Genomic DNA, 17596 nt, shown 5'->3' on the forward strand with positions numbered 1-17596 from the left:
GCACAAAGACATTTTATGTTTTACACATAATTGTTTTATACGTTCTTTTATGAATGCTAGTCATTTTATGTATATTAAACTTATATTAGAAAGACCTAGCACGAGGAATTGTATTGTACTGATGCATATGGAAAATTTTAATTATGTCTTGTGATTGATAGCCCTTTCAAACAGAATAAAATTACATGTAATGTTTGAACAGATAGAATTCTTCCAGGCAAATGTGTTGTATTCAGGCACAGTGAAATAACAGTGGATTGTCTCCTTAAGTACAGCCCAGCCTCCAGACCCTGCCTCACCTCAATAAACCCTGCTGCAGGCTTGGGTTTGGAGCTCTGTCAGAGAGGTGTATATAAGCTAGTAAATCAATCAATTAAGTCACAAGCATCTGTATGAAGCCTGAATTTAGTAGTCAATGTTCTACAGATAACACAGCAAGCACGTTAAGATTCAGAAGCAGCAAGGCATTCTCGTCTTTAGTTCTCAGTATTATTATCCTAAGGTAATTGGAAACAAAAGTATACTAATACACAAGAGCATGTTATCTTCAATTGTCTCTCAGCATCAAAAATATTTATGCTATGATATTGCAAGAGAGCATATACTAAGTAGTAAACAACAAGAATGTGAAAACTAACTGATTACACAAGATTCCGAGAGGAGATGATCTTCTTGCTGGACTCGTGACAAGGGCAAGATTTAGGAAATGAAAATTCTACAGTAAGACCTGCAACAAAACGTTGTAGTATGGAGTGCTCCTGTTCATTGTTCCAGTCAGCCATTGTCCTCCATCAGAATAGTCCATGCCATTCCCCCTCCCACCCATTTTTCCACTCCACTCCTAACAGTCAGTGAGAATCCTATGGCCACTGAGCACACTCATTGAGTGGGGGGGGAGTTCTCCCCCACCTTAGGTTTTTTTTTTTAATGCCTGCAAACCTTGAGGTTCTCCTAAACCTGTTTATCCCTCCCTCTTGTGTATGGATGGTGCCATTTTGCCTATAAGGACTGGCACTTTGAGAACAGAGATCACTATTAGTGGAGAGAGAGAGAATGTGGGACAGATATTATTGGTCAATGACTATAATAGATTAACAATGTATTTTTGAGTGGATGGAATGTTATTTATTGTTATGCTGTTTGGAAAGATAGTACATGTTGTTTTCCCTTATATGCATATAACTACAATGCAGAAAAAAAATAGATTCATAAAAGAAACCCAGATTCGTTGCTTTTAGGATCTACTAATTCATAACATTGCTAAGACTAAGAAACATCATAGGACATGTTGTAACATATCCACCAATTGCCAGTGCAGCATCTCCATGTTTGCAAAGATGATTTGCAGAGTCATTAATGCCTCTGGCAAAAATGTAAAATTTATTTATTACATTTATATTCTGCCTTTCCTCTAAAAAGTTCAAGGTGGCTTATATGGTTCTTCCTGCCCCCATTTTATCCTCACAACAATCCTGTGAGGTTAGTTAGGCATGAAGAGAGTGACTGGCCTAAGATCACCCAGTGAGCTTTATGGCTGAGAAGGGATTTGATCCTGGCCTTTATATGACATTCTCCAACCACTACACCATAGTGATTTGGCTCTCTGGCTGAGGGTGTGGTGAAAGCATCTGATGTGAGTAGTATTGTATAACAAGTTGTCTGCCACACTCTAGATCAGATGTGGGGAACCTTTGGCCCTCCAGAAGTTGCTGAACTACAACTCCCATTATCCCTGGCCATTGGCCATACTTGCTGAGGCTGATGGGAGCTGTAGTTCAACAACATTTGGAGAGCCAAAGGTTCCCCACATCTGATCTAGAACGTGCTGCTACTTGTTAATCATTTTCTCCCCGCTGGTGTAGGCTTCTGCCCCTCCACTTGGAAGATAGAGTCTGAGGTGACTTGGATAAAAAGCGTTTTCATTTTCCTTTCCAAGCAGGAACTGCACAGTGTATTTGCATTTCTGGTAGTCAGATTTGCCAGTGTATGAATCAAATGAGTCAAATATGCCTGCCTCATATTGCCTTATGCAGAAGAGCTATGTGCCCTACCGGGACAGCAAGATGACCCGCATCCTGCAGGACTCCCTCGGTGGAAACTGTCGCACAACAATGTTCATCTGCTGCTCACCTTCTAGCTACAACGATGCTGAAACCAAATCTACACTCATGTTTGGACAGAGGTAACCACCCTGCTAGGGACTATGGGAGATGTAGTTCAGCAACATCTGGAGGGCCAACAGTTCCCCACATCTGCTCTGTTCTGTTGCAGTGCTTGCACAAGAGGAAAGTTAAAGAACTGGTAAAACAAATTAATAAGGGGAGTACCTTCAGGCAAAGGTATGGGAGGGGGAGAGAGAGAGAGTTTCTTACATGGCAAAACATGATGGTACATATGTACACTACAGATAGAAACTGATTTAACATTAATTCCTTCTCCACAGGTCACACTGAGAGTTGTAACTCTGTGAGGGGCATTTGGCATCTCTAATGGAATTCTCGGGACAGTGATCAAAATGTAATTCCCAGAATTCTTTGAGGGGAAGCCATGACAGTTAAACTGGTATAAAACCAATATATGTTTCTGGGATAGATAGGACCACGAATAACCTGGAACCAAAGGAGAAGGGCTGGGCAACCTTAGCTTTGATGTTCACATTCTATTTGGTACTGCCCATTAAGACAACTGTGGGTTCCAAATGCAAGTCTTTTAAAACCAGTGGTGAAAAGAATAGTTAAAATAATAGCATGAAGTGGACTCCAGTCAACAAAAGCTTATGCCATAATAAATCTGTATATCTGTAAGGTGCCACAAGATGTTGTTTTAGCATAAAATATGTTTTGTGGACAAATACGCAAGACCACCTTGAATACTTTCCCCCTTACAACCTGTCTTCCTTTATTCAGCCAAAAGGCTTCAGTTACTACAGGATCTGCTGTACTAGTTGATTCTGCTATCAGCACATAATTGTAACCGAGGGTGTATTTAGAGAAAGGGCTGCAGCTCAGTGGCAAAGCATGCAGAAGGTCCTGGCATCTCCAGGTAGGACTGGGGAAAGACTCATGCCTGCAACCCTGGTGAGCTGCTGCCAGTCAGTTTAGAAAATATTGAGGTAGATGGTCTAACTCTATAAAAAGCCGCTGTCCATGTTCCTAGGACCTGGTTTCACTCTGTTTCAGCTCCAGAAAGGTGACAGCTAATAGGCAAGAAATAATGAATAGACTGAAATGGTCATACATGTCCACTGATGTGGGATTGAGGTCTTCAGTCCAAGGCAGCACCAAGTACTCTGTGTAAAGGATCCTTCACTTAATTCTCTCCCACCGCAGGGCCAAGACAATCAAGAATACAGCATCAGTGAATCTGGAATTGACAGCTGAGCAATGGAAGAAGAAGTTTGAGAAGGAGAAGGAGAAGAACAAGGTCCTGAAGGAGACAATTGCCAAGCTGGAGGCTGAGCTCGGGCGCTGGCGCAATGGTGAGTTAGCCATGTGGTCAGCAGGGAAGAGAGGCCGTGTTTGGATTGTGGTTCAATCTACTCCTGTTTGATCTTTTTCCAAGAGGAGGAGGGATGTGCAGTGGACACATCTGTATCTGCCACATGCAGCTGGAGTAGGAGGTGTCCTCCGGGACAAGTGGGTTTGTCCTTGACTAAAATTTCCAGTTTGGGAAACTCCCTCACTCCCTCTGGTTTTAAAAAAAGTTATTCAATGAGAATTGTACATCCTCCCATTTTTCATTATAGCAGCCATTGCGCAGACCAAAATAGTGGTGGTGATGTGGGGAAACCTACTGGCCTTATGGCAAGAATTCTGACTGTGCCTGCATCTGGGGACAGTCATATCCAATTTTTGCCATGCAGAACTGAATGGGGAAATGTCCCCTCTTAAACCAATGCAATGTCACCAGGAATAATATGGTACTGATACTGATAAATCTAGGTCTGAGTGTAGACAATGCCAGGCAGATGCTGGGTAGGTGTAGGTTGCAGTGCAGACCCCTCAGGTTCAATGTTACAACTGACATGGATTACAACAAGGGCAAATATGCCTAAGGAATCCAAGAAGGATAGAATCCAAGGGAAAGTCCCAGATGGTAGCCTTTTATGTTCCTGGCTAGATATTCTAATGCAGCCTTCCTCAACCTTAGGTCCCCAGTTGTTGGACTACAAACCCTACCATCCCCAGTAGTATTGCCAATAGTTAGGGATGAATGGAGTTGTTTATTATTATTATTATTATTATTATTATTATTATTATTATTATTATTATTATTTTCAATTTGCATGCTGCTTTTTCACATAAGTGTTCCCAAAGTGTCACAACATAACAGCAATAATACATATCAATCCATCAGTACAATAAATAGCCTAATATCAGTTCATTTCATAACCTAATATGACAATCCAAATAAACAATTCATTTGGACATACTAACATTATAACATTTTCAATTCACTACAGAATAGGTGATAACCAATCATTAAAACACCTGTCAATTGATATTGCTTGTGCTAACATAAATCAAGCTTCCTGGGCATTTAAGATATTCATTAAAAAAAAAACAAGAACTCTCCAGCCAATTCCTCGAAAGTGCCAAGTGCAGAAAAGAGCAAATCATTCTTAGAGCAGAAGCTATCTACGTGGTGCTTTGGTCCCACAGACCTACGCTCCTGACAGTGGTGTTGCTGCTGCATATTTGGATGGTGTGGGAGTGTGGCAGGGCAGTGGCACAATCAGGGCTGTGTGGGCAAGCACACTACCAGAGCCAATCCTGCACTCTTACCAGTGTGCCCACAGAACCACAACCTCACACATGCCCTGCACAAGTAAGTGGCAGTAAATTCTGCTCGCACCACCATCACCACTACCACCAAGGATAACTTGTGTTTACTGTGAAAGCCAGCTGCATGTGGGTTACATTATCCAGCCTTCCCCAATCTGGTTCCTTCCAGATGTTTTATAATACAACTGCCATCATCCCCAGCTGCACAGCCATGTGAAGCCTGGCACTAGTTGGCACTGGTCCCTCTCAGTGATGTGTAGCGATATGGGCTCAAACTGCTCAAATAGGTAGCGCTGAAAAAGTGAACACATTTTCTAAAAACCGATCCCTCTGGAACAGCCCCAAGGGAAAGGTAGTGTGATTTGCCATGTGGTCAGTACATGGATCAGTGTCACCGGAAAGGCAACAGGGCACCTTTGAAGAGGGTAACAGCGACTCAGCCTGAGGATTGCAGTGGGGTGGGTGTGCAAAGGAGGCCAAGCTGATCCTCTCTCTCTCCTGCTGTTTTAAAAAACACTTCCAGGCGAGAATGTCCCAGAAACTGAGCAGCTGAGTGATGAGGAGAAAGTGGTGCCCGATACTTGTGATGAAACACCCATTAATGATAACAACTCCTCCATCGTCATCCGGATCTCGGATGAGGAACGGTACAAGTACGAGGAGGAGATCCGCAAACTCTACAAGCAGCTTGATGACAAGGTCTGGGACCTCCTCTTCCTCCCTCCTTGTGCTGAGCTTCACCCTCCTATCTGCCCCTCCCCCCGGGATGCTCTGATGCTTACAGTCCTATCCTCATCCCAGTCCAGTCCTTTCCTCTGTTCGTTCTGTGCCTGATGCCTCGCCTCAGCAGCAGGGCACAAAGTGGCTACTCACACTGAAGTGTTTCCTTTCCATCCAGGATGATGAAATCAACCAGCAGAGCCAATTGATGGAAAAGCTCAAGCAGCAGATGCTGGATCAAGAGGAGGTGAGCAGTGCTGTATGTGAGCTTATGAGAATTTGTTTACATGTTCACATGTACACGCATACTGCTTGTGTGCTGTGTCTCTCTCTCTCTTGCCACGTTCTTTCTATTTATTACTTTTTATTTATTCTATTTATTACATATTAAGTTCATATCCAACTTTTTCTCCAAGAAGCTTTATGGAACCCCCTCCCTTTTTATCCTCATAACAACCCCGTGAGGTAGGTTAGGCTGAGAGATGGTGACTGGTCCAAGGTTACTCAGTGAGCCTCATGACTGAGTGGGGATTTGACCCCTGGTCTCCTAGGTCCTAGTCCAACACTCTAACCACTACATATTTCTGGTTTGCTTATATACAGTCTCTCTCTCAGCACACCTCTGCTTAACACCATTCTGACTGCTGGCTCTTTCCACATCATCACTAGTTGGGCCTCCTGTTCATCCTTCCTGCTTCTTGCTTGACCACTCTTGACATCTGGCCTGCTTGGGTCCTTACCTGCCCCCTTCTCTGCCTCTTCCCCACCAGCTGCTAATGTCAACTCGTGGGGATAATGAAAAGGTGCAACGGGAGCTAAGCCACCTGCAGTCGGAGAATGACTCGGCCAAGGAGGAGGTGAAGGAGGTGCTGCAAGCTCTGGAGGAGCTGGCGGTCAACTATGACCAGAAATCCCAGGAGGTGGAAGAGAGAAACCAACAGAATCAGCTGTTGGTGGATGAGCTGTCCCAGAAGGTGGTAAGTGCTGGGATGCCAGGTCATTCTTTGGGATTAGTAAGTCTTCAGATCAATTGGTAGTCTGAGTCAGGAACAGACTGAATCTTAGCATCGTCCATAAGAGCAAGGCTGTATACGTGTCGCAATTCTGCAGAACCACAGAAAAATTGCACAGTATGGTATTGTGTGCAGAATTCAGCTTCCTGAGGATGTAAGCCTCTTTCTTTTATTTTCTTTTTCAGGAGCAAGTTTCTAACCCTTACAGCTGCAAAGATTTGCTTGAAAGCATCTGACTAACGCTGGCTGAAATCTTTGGAGTCAGAAGGGTTAGGGTTGGGGCAGAGCTTCAATACTCCATGTAGCTCCTTACTCCTCACCATAGCTAATACTGCTAGCATAAATGATGCAAAATAGTAAAAAAGAAAAAAATAGAATAAATTATTCAGAGTATGAGAAACTGGGGATTAATTTGCATCAATTATACAGGTTGAAGAATTCAGGGGGTTTTTTTTGCAGAATGTTTTGTTTTGTTTTTAGTGTGGAGTACACAGTCCTGCTGCTTGTGAGCAAAATTTAACTCGCAACAGTCTGTCTGTCAGGCTGCTCTAGAGCAGAGAAAGCTCCCGCTCACTCCGAGCCTAATGATTGCTGTGGCCCTCCAGTTCAGAGTTTAGATCCTATTTTCAGGTCTCTTGTATGTGGGCATTACTTTGAGCCAAGTACAACCAAAGAGCCTGTTTCTGCATGCTGAGGCTTAGCCCTGGAAATATGAATTAAGAATTCAGTAGAAAATGTTGACCTAAAGGGATGGATTGTACTAACATTGTGATACAGCATTTGTTTCCCTCTGAGACTTGTGCCTGCAGAATCTAATCCTCTCTAAATAACGGAGTTGGGAAGGAAGCTCTAACCCAGCCTGGTGCCCTCCAAATATTGTGGACTACAACTCACATCAGCCCCAACCTTCCTATCAGACTGTGCTGGCTAGGGCAGATGGGAGTTGTGGTCTAACTCTTTATCCAGCCAAAATTTAGAATTCTGTCTTTGCAAGTCAGAAGATGTCTTTTTTGTGTTGGCTGAACCGTCCTCTTGCCTGGCAGGCCACTATGCTGTCCTTGGAATCAGAGTTGCAGCGGCTGCAGGAGTTCAGTGCACATCAGCGCAAACGCATTGCTGAGGTACTCAATGGCCTTATGAAGGATCTGAGCGAGTTCAGTGTCATCGTGGGCAATGGTGAGATCAAGCTGGTAAGAAAGAGGGGGAATACTTGAAAAGAAAAGGCAACGTCTGATGCATAGCTACTAAATTGGTATATACTATACATCTGCAAGAGATTCCCAGCTCCTGCATTGGTAACACCAGCCATGCTAAGTCCAGCCCTTCCCAGTTTTGCTTCTACCACAGAAAATGGCAACACAAAAGTTAACTTGAGTTGACAATCTTTTTTCAGGGCTGAAAAAGGCTGGACAACTTGGAAAACACAGGTTTACTATCAATCAAGATGGTGGCCAAGTTTTCCCTAAGGGGCTGAAGCCTCTGCTGCCATCTTGGTTGATGGCAGCAATGTGCACGTGTAGCACGCAAACCGCAAAAAACAGCGGAGAGAAAGGTAGGTGAACGGGGGGATGGCGGGTGGCTCAGAAGCTCCTGTCCGGCAAGTGGAGGGGCCCCTGTAGCTCCAGGGGCCCTTGGGCCAGTGCCCCACCTGGCTGCCCTTTAGAACTGGCCCTGCCTGCAGGCCCTGAAGAAAAGCTTGGGGCCTGTTCTGTGATATTTTTCTAAACTGACAGAACAAACAGTGACTCATTGCTGTAAGAACTTAGCAGAACCAGGACTATTTATTATTATTATTATTATTATTATTATTTAGATTTATTAGTTGCTTTATACCTGAAGGTCCCCAAGTGACTAAAACAATGTAAAAACAAAAACAAAAAAACCACAGTATAAAAACATAACAATAAACAACAACAAATCAATAGCAATAGCACCCCCACACTGTCACAGGAAGGTTTGGCAGCATATTAAAACAAAACGTCTCAATCTATCAAATGCCTGGGAGAAAAGGTACATCTTTACCTGGTGCCAAAAAGATGTCAATGAAGGTGCCAGGCGGACTTCACTGGGGAACATATTTCACAGCTGAAAGGCTGACAAAGAAGACCTTCAAGGGCTGAAGGGAACTGTAACAGAAGCTGCTGGAGACAGTTTTTGGAGCTTCTTGCTGGCTATGACAAGCACAAGCCAAAGTCTGTGTCTGACTGTACAGAAATGTTCTTAGTCGAGAATGGAGTGGGCGGAGTTGTTATCCTGCTTTGTTGTGGTTGGTTTTTTTTAACCCATATGTGTACCCTTCAACCCTGAACCCACAAATACCCAAACAATAATATCTTATGATGTCAGGAGTTGCCCTGTTTCTTCTGTGAACTAACAGAAGTCAGTACAGTAGGGCCCCACTCATATGGTGGGTTACGTTCCAGACCCCCACCTAAAAGTGAAACCTGCTGAAAAGCGGAACTCCGTCAATAAAATGGCGCCTAATGCCCCCAAAATACCATAAAAATGGAACAAGTGCCAAATGAGTGGGGCCTTACTCTAATTGAAAACTGCCATATTAGCGGAATGCCGAAAAGCGGGGCCCTACTGTACTGAAAATCTGTACTGCAGGCTCTATTGATTGCAGTGTAAAATGGACTAGTTTTACTGCCACCAGCTGAGTTGTGTTTATCAGGCAACTTTGGTGAAAACAGGAGAAAGTGTTTGAGAGGTACCAATTTTGGCAGGACAAGTTTGATGAGGCAGCAGGAATAGATAACTTTTAGGGTGATCCAATGGCCTTTGCACTGGTGTAAGTATCACTGAGTTGGGATTTACACTGGTGCAAGAGCCATTGGATTGTCCTGTTAGTGAACTAAAGTATATTCATAAATGAATTGTTGCTGTATAAGTATATAAGAATTGCTAACTCCTATGGAGAAAGTGCCAGTGATATAAGGTGTAAGCAAGAAGCAAAGCATGCTTTGTCTTATTTTGGCTTGCTGGGGGGGGGTTGTGTGTGTGTGTGTGAGGTGTCTGATGGGGAATTTGTGCAGCTGGAAAATCTACTTAAGCAAACCCCTGGCAACCATATCATCTCGATTCTCTGGGCTTTCAGATGACCAGTTTATTGAGCATTCATCCTGATTTGCTTGCACAAAGCTGAGGTGGAAGTTAGACAATGTCCAGTCTTTATTGAGCAATTGTTCTGATATGTTTGTGGGGATGTTATACAACAATAACCTGCCGCCCTGGGCTCCTGCTGGGAGGAAGGGCGGGATATAAATCAAATAATAAACAAACAATAAGCTTTCATTCTGATTTCATCCTGATTTGCCTGGGCATTGGTTATATATCTTTCTGTAATCCAGGAATGGGGAATCTTTGGCCTTCCTAATGTTGATGAACTACAACTCCCATCAGCCCCAGCGAGCATGGCTAATGGATAGGGATGATGGGAGTTGTAGTTTAGTAACATAAGGCCAAAGGATCTGATGTAATATATCATTTATCCATAATTTTTAATCCATTTCGTCGTCATATTCCTGACTGCATGACTACAAAAAGTCCATTTTAAAAAAAGATTCGTTGCACCAGGGTGACAGAATGCTTTAATCTGAAGACAACCTCTGTAAAAAGTGAGTCAATGAAAGGTGGAAATTCCTGACTAAATAGCTTGTGTGGAAGCATCCAATGTGTGAATGGTTCTACTTGCAAATGTCATGTGGTTGATCTGCGTGTTCTACACAGTGGCTGCTTCCAGACTATTGCTATGTTGCAGGTGGGATTCAGACCTATGCCAGCAAATATAGGGTGTGCAATTAAAGTGGATTTGGCACTCTCGGGTAACACACACTAAAAAAAAAAGACTTTTTGTGGTAAGGGTAAGGAAAGTGATAGTAAAATGCACTGGAAAGTGTGGGATAACAATTGCCGCACAAACTTTCTGAAAATGAATCAGCATGAATGCTCAACAAGCAGATTGTCTGGAAGAATCCAGTATGCCCATACCCCATTTTTCTTTCTTTCCTAGCCAGTTGAGATTAGTGGTGCCATTGAGGAGGAATTCACCGTTGCCCGACTCTACATTAGCAAGATCAAATCGGAAGTGAAGTCGGTTGTGAAGCGTTGCCGGCAGCTGGAGGGGCTGCAAGTTGAGTGTCACCGCAAGATGGAGGTGACCGGGCGAGAACTGTCTTCCTGCCAGCTCCTCATCTCTCAGGTCAGACCCATGGGAGCAGGGATGGAAGAACAGTAGCCACAGAGAAGGGTGGCTTTGAGAATGGACTACGGGGTAGAAAGATGGCGGACCTAAGTGATTCCCTATACTAATAAACAAATAAAAACATGAGGGGCATAGGGGCTAATTGCCCCTATCTTGATCCAGAGAGACAGTCTGGGCTTTGCTTCGATCTGGAGAAGGTGAGGACAGCTAGTGTAGCACATCATTCTCACTCTCTAGAGCAGACATGAGGCACCTGTGGCCCTCCAGATGTTGTTAGACTCCAACTCCCATCATGACTAATGGTCATGGATAATGGGAGTTGTAGTTCAGTAACATCTGGAGGGCCACAGGTTCCTCATTCCTGCCCTAGTAAGCCAGGGCTAGGAGGTATACAAGGAAAGTAAATCTGATCAGTAAGAGGTCTGACTTAACAGGCTTCCTCTTTCCTCCAACCTGAGGCAGGGAAGAGATCATTTTTAAGATAGGTGGTAGCTCCATCCCATCTCCTCAGATGACTGTGACATTACTACCTGTTTCTAGCAGCTGCCGTGGTCTTAGAGACCCTTTCCAGTGCAGAGAAGGAATTCCAGCAGGGCTGGACCCATCAGCTTGCCTCTCAATTTGTCTGCATTCCACACAACTCATCTTCAGGGAGGCTGGCAGGCCTGTCTCCCCACTGCAAGGATTCTGAGGGCCATTTTTGTGCATTGCACAGCTTCCCACCAAACTTTGTTGTGGGGTGCACCCTCGATGGGAGCCGTATACCAATCCTGGCTCCCTGATAAATGCATGTGTATGAGAATATCTGTTTGCTGTCTGGACCATGAGTAGAAGCCCATGGTGCGTGAGGGCGGCTCAAGGTCAAACCGGGTAAATGTGTCTTTGGAAAAGGGATCTCTTACTTGCTTGCTCTTTTCCTCCAATCCCCCAGCATGAGGCAAAGATCCGCTCGCTCACCGAGTACATGCAGAGTGTGGAGCTGAAGAAACGGAACTTGGAGGAATCCTATGACGCTCTTAGTGAAGAGCTGGCTAAACTGCAGGCCCAAGGTGGGTGCCAAAGGCTGGGCTATGCTATGGTTTATGTTTGATGCACAACATGTGAACAATTTCAACCTGAATGCCGGAAATTGGTCTGTTTGCATGTGTGAGAGAGAGAGAGACAGCTGCAGAGTGTGGTTGCTTTTTACAAGAGAATACTCAAACCTCTGATTAGGCTGGGGGTCTACAATCTTGTTTGCTGACAAGTAACTGTCATCATATTTGAGTGCTTTTTTCATTTTCAGAATGCTTTGTCATCTACATTGTTTGCCCTCACAAAACCTTGCGAGGCAGTCACTCCAATTTCCATTTTACCAGTGAGCTCATTTATTAGTTTTTTTTTAAAAAAATACATACTTCAGCTCATGGCTTCATGGAGGTTGAGGGTTTAAGCTGTGGCAATGACTCACTCGCTCAAGCGGTCACATGATAAAAGTCCAAGGGATTGTGTGGCCATGTGCCCTGCTTTACAGAAGATAGCCCTCTATTTTGAAGGGTTGTCATGGGACAGTCCTCTCTTTGAAGGTGTCCCTTATCTGAGGGCTGTCCAGCCCAAGTCTGGTTTGAAGGAATCCTAAGAAGGGAGAGCAGGAGGGGCCTTGAAGTTGCCCATCAGCAGTGCTGCAGCCCCTGGTCAGCAGACTGGTGTCTTCCTCACTATGGTGAGATGCTTTGCATTTTTCTTTAAATTATAGTGATTATTTCTAAATTTGCATCTATGAATTACCAGATGCAAATTTTATGCAAATTGATGTCCTGTCCTCTTGTCTTCTTTTTTTGGTGAAGCAAATCCTCTTTTTTGGCAGTGCATAACTGGCCACCATACAAAGGAGGAAGTGAGGCTTCAACCTAGGCCTCACAGATCCAGGATCAAATATCTACTAATTGAACTAACATTGACCTTCAGCCTTACTGGTCTAACTCTGGCCCCACCCCAAGGATTATTTTTCTTTCTTCTGCTCTCCCACAGAGACTGTTCATGAAGTGGCCAAGGAGCAGGACTTGATCCAGGATACAGATGAAGTCAAAGTTAGTATCAGAGCAATAGCCTGTTTTTCCTTGTCAAATGAACTCTCCCTTAGAGGAAGATAGTATCTCCCTTTTCAGTAATGCGTTTGCCCCTTGGCGGGTCTCAGCAGAAAGGGTATTTGGGAGTGGGGTGGGGAAGAGAAGGAGTGGGAGGCCTCGATGTGTGCATCCCTTTCTTCCATACATTTCCCCTCCCCACACACTGTGTGCTTCGAACATCATCAGAGGCCACACTCCAGATCCCTCAACTTTGACCTTGACCTCACAAGGCAAGGGTGGCAGCTACATAGGGCCATAGCTCAGTGGTAGAGCATCAGCTTTGCATGCAGAAGGTCCCAGGTTCAATCTCTGGCATCTCAAGGTAGAACTGGGAGAGACTGCTGCCTGAAGCCATGGAGAGCCACTGCTGGTCAGTGTAGACAATATTGAGCTAGATGGACCAAGGGTCTGACTCACTATAAGGCAGCTTCCTATGTACTGGTGGAGAAGACCCAAGATGTGCACTGCCCTGATTCTGGGGTTGCCTTCTGCATTTCTGAACTGCTTCGTCCCTATTGTGCAGAAGGCCCTGGAAGTGCAACTGGAGAGTCACCGTGAGGCCCACCACAAGCAGCTGGCACGGCTGCGTGATGAGATCAACCAGAAGCAGAAGATCATCGATGAGCTCAAGGAGTGAGTCATCCCGAGGATGGGCCATGTTGCTTCCATGGGTGGGGTGTGATTCACCATGTGGGTGGATGAGTCTTGTGATGGGATGGGCTGCGCAGGGGTTGGGAGGCTCAGCATACTGGCAGGACCTGACTCAATCCAGTGGTGGGATGCTGTTGTGGGCTGGAGTTGAAGCAAGGCTTGGAGGGTCAAGGCTCTTGGGAGAAGAAGAGGAGAAAAGCTAGCAACAGCATGGAGTTTATGTGGAGCGGAAATCAGGAGCAAAGACAGAATTAGAAGTGATGCAAGAGCCATGCCTGGGCTGATGGCAATGGACCTTGGGCTCAAAGCTGCTGCAATTATGTGGGCTGGAAGTCCATGCCCCTTGTGTAATATATAAAGGTAGCTGATTGGTGATGTTTGGGTGGTGTACATCCAATCAGGAGTTCTAGACTGTGAGTTCAGAGCTTGTACTCCCACAGTTTTGGGTACATGTACACTACAAACCTAAACGAATTTTAATTTTGGTGGTTCCCCCTTCTGGGAATTGGGGTTCTGTCAAGGAAACTGAGAACCACTATCCAGAGTTCCTTGGAGGAACCAGGATGGTTTAATGTAGTGAAAGATCAGGTTACATCAGGGCTAGGTGAGGGGAACTGCGTCCAAGGCTGGTAGCAATGAAAAGGCTTAATCTGTGGTGGTATCAATCAACATCTTATTTAACATACAGTAATTTATATACTGCTTAATCATAAAAACGTCAAACATTAAAATTGCCAGTAAAATCAGATATTAAGAACAAGCCTTGCATTTTTCAAAATAAAATCAGTAGTTTTAAAAAGATACACTGTAGTGCACCTTGTATGGATTGTCCCAGTATGGGGGCTCCCAAGGACTAGAGGCCATGGCTCTTCCATCTCCCTGCCTCAAGCACTGAACATTTGCTTCCTGTGTTGAGCTGTTGTAAGGCTTTTGAGGAAGCACGGTAGCCAGTTGCCATGTTTGTCGTCCCTGTGTTAGCATCTCTGATTCTCTCCCTATTCTATCCCTGACCAGCTTGAACCAGAAGCTGGAGCTTGAACTGGAGAAGCTCCGTGCCGATTATGAGAAGCTCAAGAGCGAGGAACAGGAGAAAGCACAAAAGCTGCAAGAGCTGACGTGAGATACCATCTTTCCCTTCCCCCCCCCAGCCACTTTCAGCTGCCTCTCAACATCCCAGCTGTGGAATAATAACAAGTGAGGCAGGAGTCAGGGTCTGAGAACAGCCTTCCCCAACGTAGTGCCCTCCAAGATGTTTTGCACTACAATTCTCATCAGGCCCAGCCAGTACAGTCAGATTGCTTGAGGCTGATAGGAACTATAGTCCAACGCATCTGGAGGGCGCCATGTTGGAAGAGGCAGATGTTGGCCAACTGTATTTGGAGGAGGGAGGGACCACAGTTCAGTCACAGAGCATGTGCTTTGGATGCAGAAGCATCCGAGTTCAATCCTGGCATTTTCACTTTAAAAAGGAGCAAGTGATGGGAAAGATCCTCTGCCTGAGACCCTAGAGAGCTGACCCTGGAGAGCTGCTGCCAGTCAGAGTAGACACTACTAGCCTAGCCAGTCTGACCTGGTATAAGGCAGCTTCCTAGGTTCTTTCTGCTGAGACATACTACTATGAAGGCTGCTTTCCCATGGCTTATGCCTAAAAGGGTAGTGTGTGACTGAGACAAACTACATGTTTGGAAAAATGTGTCTATTATACAGGAACACTCAACACAGAGCCAGAATTGTCTGCAAATCCCGTTTGCATGTACAGTTGGTAGCAAACCCAGGAGTGCTGCCTTGTGTGTGGAATGGTCCTCTATCGAGATGCACGGCTATGTCACTTTAAAGCGAAGAATAGAAATGGAGGCGAAATTGACAGGCATTTTCTTGGTAAAAAGGATATCAGCACAAAGCAGAGAAATTGCTTTCAGATGTACTAAATGTCGGAGTGCTCTTCTCATTCCTCACCCACAATACTGTGCACCTTTCCTGTCCCACCACTGAACCAATCACAAAGGGGTTGCAAAATGTGCAGGAGAAATGGTGAGAATTGTCCAGCTGACCTTTCTCTTCCCCCAAGCAGTACGGAGAAGCAATCTCAATTTTTAGGAGTTGGTGTAAGTACCCAAGATCCCACATTCCCAGACTGTTCCACGAATCTTCCCTTCCTTGTCTTCAATCATCTCTCATTAGAAACAAGCACAGAATGTGCCATCTTCTCCTTTGTGGCCTCCGTGCAGCCCCACATACAGGTTCTGCGCCTGTCCTGAACAGTTCTGGAACATTCCAGAGCTCTTGCTAGAGAAGTGGCACTCAAATCCCCTCTCTTGAGAGAGTTATAGCCATCTGCTCATGTCTTGAGCAGAGGGGTAAGCATCTTCCTGCTCAGTTCTTCACTTTTCCTCCATCACCAACCCCCCCCCGCCAGATTAGAGCCATGTCCTTCCCTCCCCATCTTAAGGCCTTCTAATACATATTGGATTAAGGTATGGGTCGGGGGTGCACATGTGTCTGCAGATGCCTTCACTGGTGCCCACATAGTCCCCTCCCCCTGCTGATATTAGACTTGAAAGAAGCCTTCTTTAGCCAATAGAAGTCTTTTTTTCAAGCATAATTGCAGCATGGGGATGATTTCAGGACAGGTTCACAGCAGGGAAGGGGAGAGTTGCAGCGGGTGTGTGGTGCCCACAGCAGTTTCTCTGGTCTGCAAATGTGCCCACAGGCCCCAAAAGGTTGGCCACCCTGGATCAAGGAGGTCAGGCCCCAAACAAGCAGCTGTGCTTTATCACTGAGGTTTATGACTGCCTCTCTCCCTTGCAAGATGTGGGGGTCAAGCGCTCGACATGTGTGACATAGCATTTCCTTGCGCTGCCAGTTCAGGGAGTGCAACCAGACCCTTTCTGCCATGAAATGACCCCTCACCCCACATAGTCCCCTTGACCATCATCTTCTTTCTGCTTCACAGATTTCTGTACGAGCGACACGAGCAGTCCAAGCAGGATCTCAAAGGGCTGGAGGAGACTGTTGTAAGTACCTGAAGGTGATAGGGAGGGAGGGAGGGAGGGGAGCCAGGCTGAAGCCCCAATTTCATCTCATGTCAACCCTTGCCTTTCTTTTCCTACCCTCCAGGCCCGTGAACTCCAGACCCTCCACAACCTTCGCAAGCTGTTCGTTCAAGACGTCACGACTCGAGTTAAGAAAGTATGTAGTTGTTCTTTGAGCATTGATATGGAGCTTTAGGTCAGGGGTCCAGAACCTGTGGCCCTCTAGATGTTGTTGCTGGACTCCAACTCCCATCAGCCCCTGCCAGCATGGCCAATGGTCAGAGATGATGGGAGTTGTTGTCTGTTAATGTCTGTAGGGCCGCAGACTCCCCACCAACACTTCAGAGTATTGATAACCCTTCACATACACTCAGGAAACCTTACATCAGCTCTTTTAAAGCAGGTTAGCCATATTAGCCCCGTGTTGCAGATTGGGGGGGGGGGCTAAGCCTGGAAGACAGTGGCTTGACTATGGCTACCAAGTGAATTCATTGCAGAGGCAACATTTGATCCAAGGACTTCCAACTTCACATCTCTACCCTCCAATCACCTACTTGCTTCTAAAATTCTCGGCTCCATTGCCGGCTATAAAACAGGCCAGTGCTTCGTTTTTAAAAGGTTCCATCCAACTACGTTTTACTCAGAGAAGACCCACAGAAATTAATGTCCTGTCCATTATTTTCAATGGGTCTGCTCTGAGGAAAAAATTAGTTGGCTACAACCCAATGAGACAGCTTTGGACCTTCATACCTGCCTGTAGGCCTCATCCTGAGGAAGCCCCTTGCCTTTCGCTCAAGACTTGTGTGGGTCAGTTGTGTGGCCCCTCAGTGCTAAAGGAAATGCAGTCCCACAAAGCTTAGTACAGGCTGAGACTTCAGCCATATATGCCCCTTTGACTTAATGCTCAAATCAGGGCTGAGACTGGTCCCTCTGAGCACCTAGTTCTTACTAGCCAACCCACAAGTCACTCCAAATGCTCTGACCCACTACTAGCCTCCCTCCTTGGCCAGCAGCACCTCCCATTCCAAGGTACCCCAATATGCCCCAGCCCCATCCTTATTCCTGTACTAGCCTCATTATTATT

The 17596-nt window shown here is 45.4% G+C and overlaps 1 protein-coding gene across 5 annotated transcripts in view; it reads left to right on the forward strand.

Annotated features, from left to right (window-relative positions):
- Positions 1–17596, forward strand: part of KIF5A (kinesin family member 5A) — a 70056-nt gene that overhangs the window by 38045 nt on the left and 14415 nt on the right. For 2 of the 5 annotated variants that reach the window (XM_061614659.1, XM_061614662.1), the window contains exons 10-22: positions 2034–2182; positions 3330–3478; positions 5308–5483; positions 5683–5763; positions 6275–6481; positions 7561–7707; positions 10530–10718; positions 11653–11770; positions 12732–12790; positions 13353–13462; positions 14495–14596; positions 16434–16494; positions 16598–16669. In XM_061614659.1, the coding sequence (XP_061470643.1) occupies positions 2034–2182; positions 3330–3478; positions 5308–5483; positions 5683–5763; positions 6275–6481; positions 7561–7707; positions 10530–10718; positions 11653–11770; positions 12732–12790; positions 13353–13462; positions 14495–14596; positions 16434–16494; positions 16598–16669 (1620 nt within the window). The remainder of the gene's footprint in view (positions 1–2033; positions 2183–3329; positions 3479–5307; positions 5484–5682; positions 5764–6274; positions 6482–7560; positions 7708–10529; positions 10719–11652; positions 11771–12731; positions 12791–13352; positions 13463–14494; positions 14597–16433; positions 16495–16597; positions 16670–17596) is intronic. The other 3 variants (XM_061614660.1, XM_061614663.1, XM_061614661.1) reach the window with 2 other exon arrangements.

Source organism: Rhineura floridana, chromosome 3 (genome assembly GCF_030035675.1).
Source record: "Rhineura floridana isolate rRhiFlo1 chromosome 3, rRhiFlo1.hap2, whole genome shotgun sequence".
In the NCBI taxonomy this organism is placed as follows: Eukaryota; Metazoa; Chordata; class Lepidosauria; order Squamata; family Rhineuridae; genus Rhineura; species Rhineura floridana.